At 47.1% G+C, this 16,816-nt stretch overlaps 2 protein-coding genes across 6 annotated transcripts in view; one reads left to right on the top strand and one right to left on the bottom strand.

The window, feature by feature from the left end:
• The window catches only part of CLPTM1L (CLPTM1 like), a 127,641-nt gene extending 112,158 nt beyond the window's left edge, over positions 1–15,483 (bottom strand). The window contains exons 1-2 of one of the 2 annotated variants that reach the window (XM_077269382.1): positions 15,269–15,483; positions 9,969–10,196 (exon numbers count right to left, since the gene is read on the bottom strand). In XM_077269382.1, coding sequence (XP_077125497.1) covers positions 9,969–10,133 — 165 coding nt within the window. In that variant the 5' untranslated portion in view covers positions 10,134–10,196; positions 15,269–15,483. The remainder of the gene's footprint in view (positions 1–9,968; positions 10,197–15,268) is intronic. The other variant, XM_077269383.1, reaches the window with a different exon arrangement.
• Positions 15,484–15,602: 119 nt separating this feature from the next.
• TERT (telomerase reverse transcriptase) overlaps positions 15,603–16,816 on the top strand; it is a 243,696-nt gene continuing 242,482 nt past the window's right edge. For 2 of the 4 annotated variants that reach the window (XR_013216886.1, XM_077269379.1), the window contains exon 1: positions 15,622–15,834. Coding sequence is in view for 3 of the 4 variants with exons in the window: in XM_077269379.1 (XP_077125494.1) it covers positions 15,622–15,834 (213 nt within the window). In the remaining variant the exon portion in view is untranslated. Of the gene's footprint in view, positions 15,835–16,816 lie in introns of all 4 variants that reach the window. The other 2 variants (XM_077269381.1, XM_077269380.1) reach the window with 2 other exon arrangements.

The raw sequence follows: 16,816 nt of genomic DNA, 5'->3' as shown, positions 1-16,816 counted from the left end.
TTGTGCATTGGGATACAGGGGGAATAGAAATAAATGGCCTTCCCCCAACTGTTCCCATGTAGATGGAAGAATAAAATTGGCCAAAATGTCTCGGTGTGCTGAAACATTAAGATTTCTCTTCACTGAAACTAAGGTCCTAGACCAAACCAAACTGTGTAAAATGAGTTAGTGCTAGTGAGTGTTCCATGGGAATCCATAAAGTGTAAAATTGTAGTGTCAGATAGTGAAATGCGATTGATCACCCTAGGGTCCGGCCAAGACCTCATATAACCAATGGTGGCAGAGATTGTGTGCAGCTGCTCCACCATTCCGCACAGATGTCTCTAGCAGATGCAGTTTGGTGCTCTGACACAACAAAATAGAAGACATTTTTACACATCTTCTCTTGTATACCCATCACTTGTGCGCATCCAATTCACAATACTACCACTTAGGTTACATTCACTCATGGCCGATTTGTTGTACAAATTTTGTTCACTGAGAATCTGTCTCATACATTTAAATGGGGTTATTTCTGCAGCATCTGCATAGATTTCTGTAAACCTCATTTAGATAGATAGGACTTTTGCAGAAATTCTAATCTGCCACAGTTGACAGGAACGGGCTAAGTACATCTACTAGTGAACAAAAAGATGTGGCAATGCGTGACAGTGCCAAGTTTCAGTCTCCAAGATATCACTATGGAGAGTGAATCGGGCGAATGCAAAACCAATGGGCAAAATGGTGCCCTACTTGTAATAGATGTGGCTGAAACACGTAAACTCAGTAAGTGGGCCTATCATGTACTTTGATACACTGACAATTTTACAAGTTTTACCACCTACAAAGAATGGAGAGGTCTGTAATTTTTATCATAGGTACACTTCAACTGTGAGACAGAATCTTAAAAAAAAAGTCCTGAAAATCACATTGTATGATTTTTAAATAATTATTTGCATTTTATTACATGAAATAAGTATTTGATATAATAGAAAAACAGAACTTTGCATTTGTGAGAGACAATCTAAAAATAAAAAACAGAAAGTCACATTGTATGATTTTTACCTAATTAATAGTGATCTACTCGTTGCTCGGGTGGTCTCCAAGTATTTGTGAGTGCTCGGAGATTTAGTTTTCGTTGCCTCAGCTGCATGATTTACGGCTGACAGACAGCTTGATTACATGTGGGGATTCCCTAACAACCAGGCAACCCCCACATGTACTCAGGCTGGCTAGCAGCTGTAAATCATGCAGCATGCAACAAAAACTAAATCTCTACACAGTTACAAATACTCGGAGATCACCTGAGCAACGAGTATATTAGCTCATCACTAATAATTAACCCTTTTCCGACGTTGGGCGTAATAACACACCCACGTCAGACTCCCTCCCTTTGATGTGGGCTCCGGTGGTGAGCCCACATCTTTCCCGGCACACATCTCCGATCCAAGAGCAGAGGGGCTGTCTTCCCTCATGACGTACATGTAATGCAAATGTGGGAAAGGGGTTAAAAATTACAAGCTTTCATCTTGTGAAGTATGCTCCCTGGCATTATTCCATTCCGTCCTCTCTGTGGCTGATCAGCTGGCCGAGCATGCGTAGCTCATGTTGTTATAAGAGTTCCCCCACGTCCTCACCCCCAGTGTGCACAACGTATGTGAGACCCTCCTCGCTCTCACATAGGCCTGGCAGCACGCTGTGCGCAGGATGAAAATTGCAGTGAAGCACGGAGGTGTGTGCAGTGATTTTTCCCAATGTGCTCACACAGGTCTGACATCTGGGTGAGATTGTTCTGCTTCATACGCGGGCGGTCAGGGCTGTATGAGCGAGATTGCAGACAGACTCTTCCCGCAGCTCTGACCGCGCGCATGTGAAGCACAATGATCTCACCCACATGTCCGACCGGTGTGGGCACAGGGGTCAGAAATCACACGTTTCCCGTGTTTCTCCACAATTTGCATCCTGCGCACGCTTTCAGACCTATGTGAGTGTGGGGAGCGTCTCACATACGTTGTGCACACTGGGGGTGAACTCTTATGATAACAGGAACTGCACATGCTTGGCCAGCTAATTGGTGCGTGCGTGCGTGCGTGCGTATCTCGACGGTGTTCCGCTGGTGGTACCACACAAGAGGCTGGTACCACCAGCAGTTTCCATATTGAGACACCCATCACTTGGGTGTCCCAATATGGCGGTCGGTGAACTTCTGCCCCTTGGAATTCTGGGATCTGGAAAACCTCTGGACGGAACAGGATGTGAAGACATTACAAGGTAAGTATATATTAAGATGGTGGCATAACCCCTTTATCACTGAACTAATATTTAGCTGTATAACATTTATTTCTCATAGCTGCTTTACATCTGTGTGGCATGGAGTCAGCTAACATCTGACACCAGCGAACAGATATTCCAGCCCAAGCTCTTCTTTCAGTTTCAGAATTCAGTTCTTTTGAATTCTTAGGTTTTGTATCAAATACAGAATTTTTGCTGTCTCTCCACAAATTCTCAATCTGAGGCCTGGTGGTCGGGCTTGCCACTTCATAACACCAATCATGTTGGTTTGGAACCAGGATGTTGCCACTTGCTTGTGTGCTTGGGGTCATGGGCCTGCTGAAACACCCACTTCAAGGGCATTTCTTCTTCGGCATAAAAGCAATATGACCTCTGACAGTATTTTGATATTTTCAAAATGGTTCATGGTGCCTGGTATGGGATAAATGGGCCAAACCATTATGCTTGCACCTCCATGCTTTACAGTCTTCAGTGTACTGTGGCTTGAATTCAGCGTTTATGGGATGTCTTATCAACGTTCTTAGGCCTTCAGACCCAATAAGGACAATCTTACTCTCATCTGTCCATAGGATGTTGAGCCACTTCTCTTTAGGCCAGTCAGTGTGTTCTGTGGCAAACAAACATTTTTAACACATCTTTATCTCAGCAATGGCGCTTTACGAGGGTTTCTTGCAAATAGTTTGGCTTCACATTGGCGTCTTCTTGGGGTTGCAGAACTCACAGGTAACTGAAGATCTTTGATCTCTCTGGTGCTGAACATTGGATGCTTCTTTGCCATTCTTGTGAGTTTCTGATTTATACTGATGGTAGTATTTCTTTTTCTAACAAATGTTTTGGGTTTTGTGTGCAATTTTAACGCACTGGAAATCTTTCCGACTTCAATCAATTTCTTAATGAAAGTTCTTTCCCCTTCGGTAGTGTGTCTGGAATGACCCATTTTACCCTGTCATGATCTCAATGGCAAGAGATTATAGCATCAGCATATATAGGAACTAGCTCTTGGAAGATGGGAACTGAGCTGACCATGAACTAAACCTAACGCACAACTAGCAGTGGCCGGGTAGCATGCCTACGTTGATTCTAGATGCCCAGCACCAGCCGGAGGACTAAATAATGCTAGCAGAGGAAAATATTAGTCCTAGCTCACCTCTAGAGAAATACCCCAAAAGGAGACAGAGGCCCCCCACATGTATTGGCGGTGAATTAAGATGAAATAACAAACGTAGTATGAAAATAGGTTTAGCAAATTTGAGGTCCACTTACTACATAGCAGAAGACAGAAAGGACACTTTCATGGTCAGCTGAAAACCCTATCAAAACACCATCCAGAAATTACTTTAAAACTCTGGCATTAACTCATAACACCAGAGTGGCAATTCCTGTTCACAAGAGCTTTCCAGACACAGTAACGAAACTACAGCTGTGAACTGGAACAAAAATGCAAAAACAAACATGGACAAGAGTCCAACTTATCTAGTAGTTGTCTAGGAGCAGGAACAAGCACAGAGAGGCTTCTGATAACATTGTTGACCGGCAAGCAACTAACAGAGCAGCAAGGTTATATAGCGACTCCCACATCTTGATGGGAACAGGTGAACAGAGAAGATGAAGACACCAGTTCAATTCCACCAGTAGCCACCGGGGGAGCCCAGAATCCAAATTCACAACAGTACCCCCCCCTCAAGGAGGGGGCACCGAACCCTCACCAGAACCACCAGGGCGATCAGGATGGGCCCTATGAAAGGCACGAACCAGATCAGAGGCATGAACATCAGATGCATTCACCCAAGAATTATCCTCCTGGCCGTATCCCTTCCACTTGACCAGATACTGGAGTCTCCGTCTGGAAACACGAGAGTCTAAGATTTTCTCCACAACGTACTCCAACTCACCCTCAACCAACACCGGAGCAGGAGGCTCAACGGAAGGCACAACCGGTACCTCATACCTGCGCAATAATGACCGATGAAAAACGTTATGAATAGAAAAGGATGCAGGGAGGTCCAAACGGAAGGAAACAGGGTTAAGAATCTCCAATATCTTATACGGGCCAATGAACCGAGGCTTAAACTTAGGAGAAGAGACCCTCATAGGGACAAAACGAGAAGACAACCACACCAAATCCCCAACACAAAGCCGAGGACCAACACGACGGTGGCGGTTGGCAAAAAGCTGAGTCTTCTCCTGGGACAACCTCAAATTGTCCACCACCTGCCCCCAGATCTGATGCAATCTCTCCACCACAGCATCCACTCCAGGACAATCCGAAGATTCCACCTGACCAGAGGAAAATCGAGGATGAAACCCCGAATTACAGAAAAACGGGGACACCAAAGTGGCAGAGCTGGCCCGATTATTGAGAGCGAACTCCGCCAATGGCAAAAAAGCAACCCAATCATCCTGGTCAGCAGACACAAAACACCTCAGATATGTCTCCAGGGTCTGATTAATCCGCTCGGTCTGGCCATTCGTCTGAGGATGGAAAGCGGACGAAAAAGATAAATCTATGCCCATCCTAGCACAGAATGCCCGCCAAAATCTAGACACGAATTGGGTCCCTCTGTCAGAAACGATATTCTCAGGAATACCATGCAAACGAACAACATTTTGAAAAAACAGAGGAACCAACTCGGAAGAAGAAGGCAACTTGGGCAGAGGAACCAAATGGACCATCTTAGAGAAACGGTCACACACCACCCAGATGACAGACATCTTCTGAGAAACAGGCAGATCTGAAATAAAATCCATCGAGATGTGCGTCCAAGGCCTCTTAGGAATAGGCAAGGGCAACAACAATCCACTAGCCCGAGAACAACAAGGCTTGGCCCGAGCACAAACGTCACAAGACTGCACAAAGCCTCGCACATCTCGTGACAGGGAAGGCCACCAGAAGGACCTTGCCACCAAATCCCTGGTACCAAAAATGCCAGGATGACCTGCCAACGCAGAAGAATGAACCTCAGAGATGACTCTACTGGTCCAATCATCAGGAACAAACAGTTTATCAGGTGGGCAACGATCAGGTCTATCCGCCTGAAAATCCTGCAAGGCCCGCCGCAGGTCTGGAGAAACGGCTGACAATACCACTCCATCCTTAAGGATACCTGTGGGCTCAGAGTTACCAGGCGAGTCAGGCTCAAAACTCCTAGAAAGGGCATCCGCCTTAACATTCTTAGAACCCGGTAGGTATGACACCACAAAATTAAACCGAGAGAAAAATAATGACCAGCGCGCCTGTCTAGGATTCAGGCGCCTGGCGGTCTCAAGATAAATCAAATTTTTGTGGTCAGTCAATACCACCACCTGATGTCTGGCCCCCTCAAGCCAATGGCGCCACTCCTCAAAAGCCCACTTCATGGCCAAAAGCTCCCGATTCCCAACATCATAATTCCGCTCAGCGGGCGAAAATTTACGGGAAAAGAAGGCACAAGGCCTCATCACGGAGCAGTCAGAACTTTTCTGCGACAACACTGCCCCAGCTCCGATCTCAGAAGCGTCGACCTCAACCTGAAAAGGTAGAGCAACATCAGGCTGACGCAACACAGGGGCAGAGGAAAAACGGCGCTTAAGCTCCCGAAAGGCCTCCACAGCATCAGGGGACCAATCAGCAACATCAGCACCCTTCTTAGTCAAATCGGTCAATGGCTTAGCAATATCCGAAAAACCAGCAATAAATCGACGATAAAAGTTAGCAAAGCCCAAAAATTTCTGAAGACTCTTAAGAGAAGAGGGCTGCGTCCAATCACAAATAGCTTGAACCTTGACAGGATCCATTTCAATGGAAGAGGGGGAAAAAATATATCCCAAAAAGGAAATCCTCTGTACCCCAAAAACACACTTAGAACCCTTCACACACAAAGAATTAGACCGCAAAACCTGAAAAACCCTCCTGACTTGCTGGACATGAGAGTCCCAGTCATCCGAAAAAATCAGAATATCATCCAGATACACAATCATAAATTTATCCAAATAATCGCGAAAAATATCATGCATAAAGGACTGGAAAACTGACGGAGCATTTGAAAGACCAAAAGGCATCACTAAATACTCAAAGTGGCCCTCGGGCGTATTAAATGCGGTTTTCCACTCATCCCCCTGCCTGATTCGCACCAAATTATACGCCCCACGAAGGTCAATCTTAGAGAACCACTTGGCCCCCTTTATGCGAGCAAACAAATCAGTCAGCAACGGCAATGGGTATTGATATTTAACAGTGATTTTATTCAAAAGCCGATAATCAATACATGGTCTCAAAGAGCCGTCTTTTTTTGACACAAAGAAAAAACCGGCTCCTAAGGGAGATGACGATGGACGAATATGTCCCTTTTCCAAGGACTCCTTTATATATTCTCGCATAGCAGCATGTTCAGGCACAGACAGATTAAATAAACGACCCTTTGGGTATTTACTACCCGGGATTAAATCTATGGCACAATCGCACTCTCGGTGCGGAGGTAACGAACCAACCTTGGATTCTTCAAAGACGTCACGATAGTCAGACAGGAACTCAGGAATTTCAGAGGGAATGGATGATGAAATGGAAACCACAGGTACATCCCCATGAGCCCCCTTACATCCCCAGCTCAACACAGACATAGCTCTCCAGTCGAGGACTGGGTTGTGAGATTGCAGCCAAGGCAATCCTAGCACCAAATCATCATGTAGATTATACAGCACCAGAAAGCGAATAATCTCCTGGTGATCCGGATTAATACGCATAGTTACTTGTGTCCAGTATTGTGGATTATTACTAGCCAATGGGGTGGAGTCAATCCCCTTCAGAGGAATAGGAGTCTCCAAAGGCTCTAAATCATACCCACAGCGTTTGGCAAAGGACCAATCCATAAGACTCAAAGCGGCGCCAGAGTCGACATAGGCGTCCGTGGTAATAGATGACAAAGAGCAAATCAGGGTCACAGATAGAATAAACTTAGACGGTAAGGTGCAAATGGAAACAGATTTACCAAGCTTTTTAGTGCGCTTAGAGCATGCTGATATAACATGAGTAGAATCACCACAATAGAAACACAACCCATTTTTCCGTCTAAAATTCTGCCGCTCGCTTCGGGACAGAATTCTATCACACTGCATACTCTCTGGCGATTTCTCAGTGGACACCGCCAGATGGTGCACTGGTTTGCGCTCCCGCAAACGCCTATCGATCTGAATAGCCATTGTCATGGACTCATTCAGACCCGCAGGCACAGGGAACCCCACCATAACATCCTTAATGGCATCAGAGAGACCCTCTCTGAAAGTCGCCGCCAGGGCGCACTCATTCCACTGAGTAAGCACAGACCATTTACGGAATCTTTGGCAGTAAATTTCCGCTTCATCTTGCCCCTGAGATAGGGACATCACAAAGTTTTTTCTGCCTGAAGCTCCAAATGAGGTTCGTCATAAAGCAACCCCAAGGCCAGAAAAAACGCATCCACATTGAGCAACGCAGGATCCCCTGGTGTCAATGAAAAAGCCCAGTCTTGAGGGTCGCCCCGGAGCAAGGAAATCACAATCCTGACCTGCTGTGCAGGGTCTCCGGCAGAGCGAGATTTCAGGGACAAAAATAATTTGCAATTATTTCGAAAATTCTGAAACCCAGATCTATTCCCCGAGAAAAATTCCGGCAAAGGAATTCTCGGCTCAGATATAGGTGCATGACAAACAAAATCTTGCAAATTTTGTACCTTCGTGGCGAGATTATTCAAACCTGCAGTTACACTCTGAAGATCCATTACAAACAGGTGGACACAGAGCCATTCAAAGATTAGAAGGAGAGAAAAAAAAATAAAAAAATTTCAGCAGACTACTTATTTCTCTCCTTTCTCAGCCAAGGATTTTAACCCTTTAGTGGGCCGGTCAAACTGTCATGATCTCAATGGCAAGAGATCATAGCATCAGCATATATAGGAACTAGCTCTTGGAAGATGGGAACTGAGCTGACCATGAACTAAACCTAACGCACAACTAGCAGTGGCCGGGTAGCATGCCTACGTTGATTCTAGATGCCCAGCACCAGCCGGAGGACTAAATAATGCTAGCAGAGGAAAATATTAGTCCTAGCTCACCTCTAGAGAAATACCCCAAAAGGAGACAGAGGCCCCCCACATGTATTGGCGGTGAATTAAGATGAAATAACAAACGTAGTATGAAAATAGGTTTAGCAAATTTGAGGTCCACTTACTACATAGCAGAAGACAGAAAGGACACTTTCATGGTCAGCTGAAAACCCTATCAAAACACCATCCAGAAATTACTTTAAAACTCTGGCATTAACTCATAACACCAGAGTGGCAATTCCTGTTCACAAGAGCTTTCCAGACACAGTAACGAAACTACGGGTACTGTCACACAGTACCATTTTGATCGCTACGACGGCACGATCCGTGACGTCGCAGCGATCGTATGATTATCGCTCCAGCGTCGTAGACTGCGGTCACACTTTGCAATCACGGCGCTGGAGCGATGCCGAAGTCCCCGGTAACCAGGGTAAACATCGGGTAACTAAGCGCAGGGCCGCGCTTAGTAACCCGATGTTTACCGTGGTTACCAGCGTAAACGTAAAAAAAAACAAACAGTACATACTTACATTCCGTTGTCTGTCCCCGGCGTTCTGCTTCTCTCCACTGTGTAAGCTCCGTAGCCGGCAAGCACAGCGGTGACGTCAGACGTCACCGCTGTGCTCGCTTTCCGGCTGGCAGACGCTCACACAGTGGAGAGAAGCTGAGACGCTGGAGGACAGACACCGGAATGTGAGTATGTACTGTTTGTTTTTTTACGTTTACGCTGGTAACCACGGTAAACATCGGGTTACTAAGCGCGGCCCTGCGCTTAGTTACCCGATGTTTACCCTGGTTACAAGCGAACACATCGCTGGATCGCTGTCACACACAACGATCCAGCGATGTCAGCGGGTGATCAAGCGACGAAAGAAAGTTCCACACGATCTGCTACGACGTACGATTCTCAGCAGGATCCCTGATCGCTGCTGCGTGTCAGACACTGCGATATCGTAACGATATCGCTAGAACGTCACGAATCGTACCGTCGTAGCGATGGAAATGGTACTGTGTGACAGTACCCTACAGCTGTGAACTGGAACAAAAATGCAAAAACAAACATGGACAAGAGTCCAACTTATCTAGTAGTTGTCTAGGAGCAGGAACAAGCACAGAGAGGCTTCTGATAACATTGTTGACCGGCAAGCAACTAACAGAGCAGCAAGGTTATATAGCGACTCCCACATCTTGATGGGAACAGGTGAACAGAGAAGATGAAGACACCAGTTCAATTCCACCAGTAGCCACCGGGGGAGCCCAGAATCCAAATTCACAACATTACCCCCTGAACAAGGGCTAAAACCAGCAGATAAGACACTTGCTGAACGCCTTCTTTAAATAAAGGCCTTAATTGACAACTATCTCTTCACAGAATGTATGACCTCACAAATTGAACTTGGCTCTGCTGTTAATTAGAACATCCCTTTCATTAAATTAGTTAATTACACCAAATTAGCAATGTGCAGGTCATGACTGTTGGTTGCCCATTACTCGCCTACACCTAGTCATGATTTTTTCCCCATGCTGTATTATCTTTTCTTCCAAAAAAAGTAATTAAACACATTAGTGATGTTAGACTGCTATTATTTTGCACCTAGCTGTACATATGTGCAAAGCACAACACATACAAGGTTTTCATACCTGAAGCTTCGGTCTCTTGGATAAGTATGGCTTGATACAGTTGTCACTGTGGCTTTCACATGGCTTTGTGTAGACGATGCCATACATTACCCAGCAGGTATGAACTACATATACAATAAACACACCAACCACTAGGGTCGTGAAGGAGCTTCTATTCAGCATCATAGGTGGTGAAATGTGCAGCAGCTAAGTAATTCCGTATCCAAGATTGAGAGAGAAAGGGAAGACCTGAGGAAATGAAAACACAATTATAGTCGGGAAAACTACACATTTCACATTAAAACCTAGCTAATGATCAACTGATGGCCACAGCACCAGGATTTAGAAAACCCTAGAGAAGGTGTACATCACTGGGAGTGTCAGAATATATACAGCAGTGAACGGACATATGGGATGTACGAGATGACACATACACGTCCGTCTACAGGACATATGGGATGGATGAGATGGCACATACATGGCCGTGTACAGGATATATGGGATGTATGAGATGACACATACACGGCCGTCTACAGGACATATGGGATGGATGAGATGGCACATACACGGCCGTCTACAGGACATATGGGATGGATGAGATGGCACATACACGGCCGTGTACAGGACATATGGGATGGATGAGATGGCACATACACGGCCGTGTACAGGACATATGGGATGGATGAGATGGCACATAGAAGGCCGTGTACAGGACATATGGGATGGATGAGATGACCTGTACACGGCTGTGTACAGGACATATGGGATGGATGAGATGGCACATACAAGGCCGTGTACAGGACATATGGGATGGATGCGATGGCACATACACGGCCGTGTACAGGACATATGGGATGGATGAGATGGCACACACACGGCCGTGTACAGGACATATGGGATGGATGAGATGGCACATATAAGGCTGTGTACAGGACATATGGGATGGATGACACATACACGGCCGTGTACAGGACATATGGGATGGATGAGATGGCACATATAAGGCCGTATACAGGACATATGGGATGGATGAGATGGCACATATAAGGCCATGTACAGGACATATGGGATGTACGAGATGACACATACACGTCCGTCTACAGGACATATGGGATGGATGAGATGGCACATACACGGCCGTGTACAGGGTATGGGATGTACGAGATGACACATACACGGCCGTCTACAGGACATATGGGATGGATGAGATGGCACATACACGGCCGTGTACAGGACATATGGGATGGATGAGATGGCACATACACGGCCGTGTACAGGACATATGGGATGGATGAGATGGCACATAGAAAGCCGTGTACAGGACATATGGGATGGATGAGATGACACATACACAGCCGTGTACAGGACATATGGGATGGATGCGATGGCACATACACGGCCGTGTACAGGACATATGGGATGGATGAGATGGCACATATAAGGCTGTGTACAGGACATACGGGATGGATGAGATGGCACATATAAGGCCGTGTACAGGACATATGGGATGGATGACACATACACGGCCGTGTACAGGACATATGGGATGGATGAGATGGCACATATAAGGCCGTATACAGGACATATGGGATGGATGAGATGGCACATATAAGGCCATGTACAGGACATATGGGATGTTTGAGATGGCACATACACGGCCGTGTACAGGACATATGGGATGGATGAGATGGCACATATGTCATGTATACGGCCTTGCATGGGATGGATGAGATGGCACATATAAGGCCATGTACAGGACATATGGGATGGCACATATAAGGCCGTGTACAGGACATATGGGATGTTTGAGATGGCACATACACGGCCGTGTACAGGACATATGGGATGGATGAGATGGCACAAATAAGGCCATATACAGGACATATGGGATGGATGAGATGGCACATATAAGGCCATGTACAGGACATATGGGATGTTTGAGATGGCACATACACGGCCGTGTACAGGACATATGGGATGGATGAGATGGCACATATAAGGCCGTGTACAGGACATATGGGATGGATGAGATGACACATACACGGCCGTGTACAGGACATATGGGATGTTTGAGATGGCACATACACGGCCGTGTACAGGACATATGGGATGGATGAGATGGCACATATAAGGCCATGTACAGGACATATGGGATGGATGAGATGGCACATATAAGGCCGTATACAGGACATATGGGATGGATGAGATGGCACATATAAGGCCATGTACAGGACATATGGGATGTACGAGATGACACATACACGGCCGTGTACAGGGTATGGGATGTACGAGATGACACATACACGGCCGTGTACAGGACATATGGGATGGATGAGATGGCACATAGAAAGCCGTGTACAGGACATATGGGATGGATGAGATGACACATACACAGCCGTGTACAGGACATATGGGATGGATGCGATGGCACATACACGGCCATGTACAGGACATATGGGATGGATGAGATGGCACACACACGGCCGTGTACAGGACATATGGGATGGATGAGATGGCACATATAAGGCCGTGTACAGGACATATGGGATGGATGAGATGGCACATATAAGGCCGTATACAGGACATATGGGATGGATGAGATGGCACATATAAGGCCGTGTACAGGACATATGGGATGGATGAGATGACACATACACGGCCGTGTACAGGACATATGGGATGTTTGAGATGGCACATACACGGCCGTGTACAGGACATATGGGATGGATGAGATGGCACATACACGGCTGTGTACAGGACATATGGGATGGATGAGATGGCACATATAAGGCCATGTACAGGACAGCCTGGGAAATAGACGACGTGTCAGGTGTTAGTGTCTCATCTCGTGTCCTGTACATGGCCGTGTATGGGATGTTTGAGATGGCACATACACGGCCGTGTACAGGACATATGGGATGGATGAGATGGCACATATAAGGCCATGTACAGGACATATGGGATGGAGGAGATGGCACATATAAGGCCATGTACAGGACATATGGGATGGATGAGATGGCACAAATAAGGCCATGTACAGGACATATGGGATGTTTGAGATGGCACATACACGGCCGTGTACAGGACATATGGGATGGATGAGATGGCACATATAAGGCCGTGTACAGGACATATGGGATGGATGAGATGGCACATATAAGGCCGTGTACAGGAGATATGGGATGGATGAGATGACACATACACGGCCGTGTACAGGACATATGGGATGGATGAGATGGCACATATAAGGCCATGTACAGGACATATGGGATGTTTGAGATGGCACAAATAAGGCCATGTACAGGACATATGGGATGGATGAGATGGCACATATAAGGCCGTGTACAGGACATATGGGATGGATGAGATGGCACAAATAAGGCCGTGTACAGGACATATGGGATGGATGAGATGGCACATATAAGGCCGTATACAGGACATATGGGATGGATGAGATGGCACATATAAGGCCGTGTACAGGACATATGGGATGGATGAGATGGCACATATAAGGCCGTGTACAGGACATATGGGATGGATGACATGGCACATTTAAGGCCGTGTACAGGACATATGGGATGGATGACACATACACGACCGTGTACAGGACATATGGGATGGATGAGATGGCACATATAAGGCCGTATACAGGACATATGGGATGGATGAGATGGCACATATAAGGCCGTGTACAGGACATATGGGATGGATGAGATGGCACATATAAGGCCGTGTACAGGACATATGGGATGGATGAGATGGCACATATAAGGCCGTGTACAGGACATATGGGATGGATGAGATGGCACATATAAGGCCGTGTACAGGACATATGGGATGGATGACACATACACGACCGTGTACAGGACATATGGGATGGATGAGATGGCACATATAAGGCCGTATACAGGACATATGGGATGGATGAGATGGCACATATAAGGCCGTGTACAGGACATATGGGATGGATGAGATGGCACATATAAGGCCGTGTACAGGACATATGGGATGGATGAGATGGCACATATAAGGCCGTGTACAGGAAATATGGGATGGATGAGATGGCACATATAAGGCCGTGTACAGGACATATGGGATGGATGAGATGGCACATATAAGGCCGTATACAGGACATATGGGTTGGATGAGATGGCACATATAAGGCCGTGTACAGGACATATGGGATGGATGAGATGGCACATATAAGGCCGTATACAGGACATATGGGATGGATGAGATGGCACATACAAGGCCGTGTACAGGACATATGGGATGGATGAGATGGCACATATAAGGCCGTGTACAGGACATATGGATGATGAGATGGCACATATAAGGCCGTGTACAGGAGATATGGGATGGATGAGATGACACATACACGGCTGTGTACAGGACATATGGGATGGATGAGATGGCACAAATAAGGCCATGTACAGGACATATGGGATGGATGAGATGGCACATATAAGGCCGTGTACAGGACATATGGGATGGATGAGATGGCACATATAAGGCCGTGTACAGGACATATGGGATGGATGAGATGGCACATATAAGGCCGTGTACAGGACATATGGGATGGATGACACATACACGGCCGTGTACAGGACATATGGGATGGATGAGATGGCACATATAAGGCCGTGTACAGGACATATGGGATGGATGAGATGGCACATATAAGGCCGTGTACAGGACATATGGGATGGATGAGATGGCACATATAAGGCCGTGTACAGGACATATGGGATGGATGAGATGGCACATATAAGGCCGTATACAGGACATATGGGATGGATGAGATGGCACATATAAGGCCGTGTACAGGACATATGGGATGGATGAGATGGCACATATAAGGCCGTATACAGGACATATGGGATGGATGAGATGGCACATATAAGGCCGTGTACAGGACATATGGATGATGAGATGGCACATATAAGGCCGTGTACAGGACATATGGGATGGATGAGATGGCACATATAAGGCCGTGTACAGGACATATGGGATGGATGAGATGGCACATATAAGGCCGTGTACAGGACATATGGATGATGAGATGGCACATATAAGGCCGTGTACAGGACATATGGATGATGAGATGGCACATATAAGGCCGTGTACAGGACATATGGATGATGAGATGGCACATACACGGCCATGTACAGGACACGAGATGAGACACTAACACCTGACACGTCGTCTCTATTTCCCAGGCTGGACAGACTATATGGACTACACGCCGTACGATACACTGATCACTGCGGTGCCGCATTCACATCGCGACTGTCGTGTATACACTGTGCTGTCAGGCTCACCTATCGCCGGTATATAGCATCTCTCTCCAACCGAGAGGGACAGTGCAGAAACCGGGAAGACAGTCAGCGGAACCAGGAAGTGACGTAGCCGTGACCATTGCTCCCACGTGATGCTCTACGGCGGCGCGCTATCGTTGCTCGGCGGCCATGATGGAGGAGGCTTGTCTGTCACCGGGAATCACGGTGCGCTTCCCTGTACATTAGGCGCACGTTGAGGTCCTGTGTGCTCAGTCCTCTCCTAGACGTTACATGGGAGGCGCTGCTGGATCGTACACGCTGCATTCCTAGCACTATACCGCTGACCTGCACCTGTTAATTGCGCATGCGTGTCTGCATTTGGCGCGCAGTTTGACATGGCTGCCCCAGGGCCGCCTCTCCTGCAGGCCGTGTACGGGAAGGTGTACACCATTAGGCACTATGTCCGCGTCCTGCACACGGACAGCGAGCCCGGCGTGCAGCTACAGCAGGAGGGGGACACGGACAGATATAAGAGCTTCCTATCGGGGCTGCTGGTCTGTATCCCTCCACAGGCCAAGAGACTGTGCTCGCCCACGTCCTTCGTGCAGGTAAGAGCTGTGCGTGCGCAGCCGTGTGCTGCTCTCGGTAACAGCCCCATGAGCCTCAGCTGCTGGACATGCCGAAGCTGGTTTCTGTTGCACGTTTTCTTTTATGATGTCACATGATCACGGGTCGCCGATGACAACCAGAGTGTGCAGAAGAGCCCAGTGCTAGTGTGCGCAGATCTGATGAGCGCCACCCTGTGGCCGACATTCATAGCCGAGCATTCTGCTGCACATAGCTTCAGCTGAAGTCCTTCTATGTGCAGCACAAGCGATCAGAAGATGGCAGCTTCAAGTCTCCTAAGGGGGGCCATTGAAGCGAGCAAAAAGTGTACAAAAACGTTTTTCAAAATGTAAAAGTCCAAATCAGCTCCCTTTTGACCATTCAAAATAAAACAATAAAAAAATACTTATTTGGTATCTCTGCTTTAACAAACGCCCGATCTATCAAAATATAGAAATAACTAATCTGTTTACAAGAAAAAAAAATCAAAACTCCAGAATTACATATAGAACAGGCGATCAAAACATCGTATCTACCCCAAAATGCTGCGTACATCCAGGATAAAGATGAGAGGGCCCATGCATACCGGAATGAGGAGGTCATACATACCAGGATATGGATGAGAGGACCCATGCACACCAGGAAGGGGATGAGAGGGGCCATGCACACCAGGATGGGGATGAGAGGACCCATGCACACCAGGAAGGGGATGAGAGGGGCCATGCACACCAGGATGGGGATGAGAGGACCCATGCACACCAGGATGGGGATGAGAGGGTCCATGCACACCAGGATGGGGATGAGAGGGGCCATGCACACCAGGAAGGGGATGAGAGGGGCCATGCACACCAGGATGGGGATGAGAGGGGCCATGCACACCAGGATGGGGATGAGAGGACCCATGCACACCAGGATGGGGATGAGAGGACCCATGCACACCAGGATGGGGATGAGAGGACCCATGCACACCAGGAAGGGGATGAG

This window comes from Ranitomeya variabilis, chromosome 6, assembly GCF_051348905.1.
Source record: "Ranitomeya variabilis isolate aRanVar5 chromosome 6, aRanVar5.hap1, whole genome shotgun sequence".
In the NCBI taxonomy this organism is placed as follows: domain Eukaryota; kingdom Metazoa; phylum Chordata; class Amphibia; order Anura; family Dendrobatidae; genus Ranitomeya; species Ranitomeya variabilis.
Note: the sequence above shows the minus strand (reverse complement) of the source record. Positions and strands in the feature narration are given on the sequence as shown.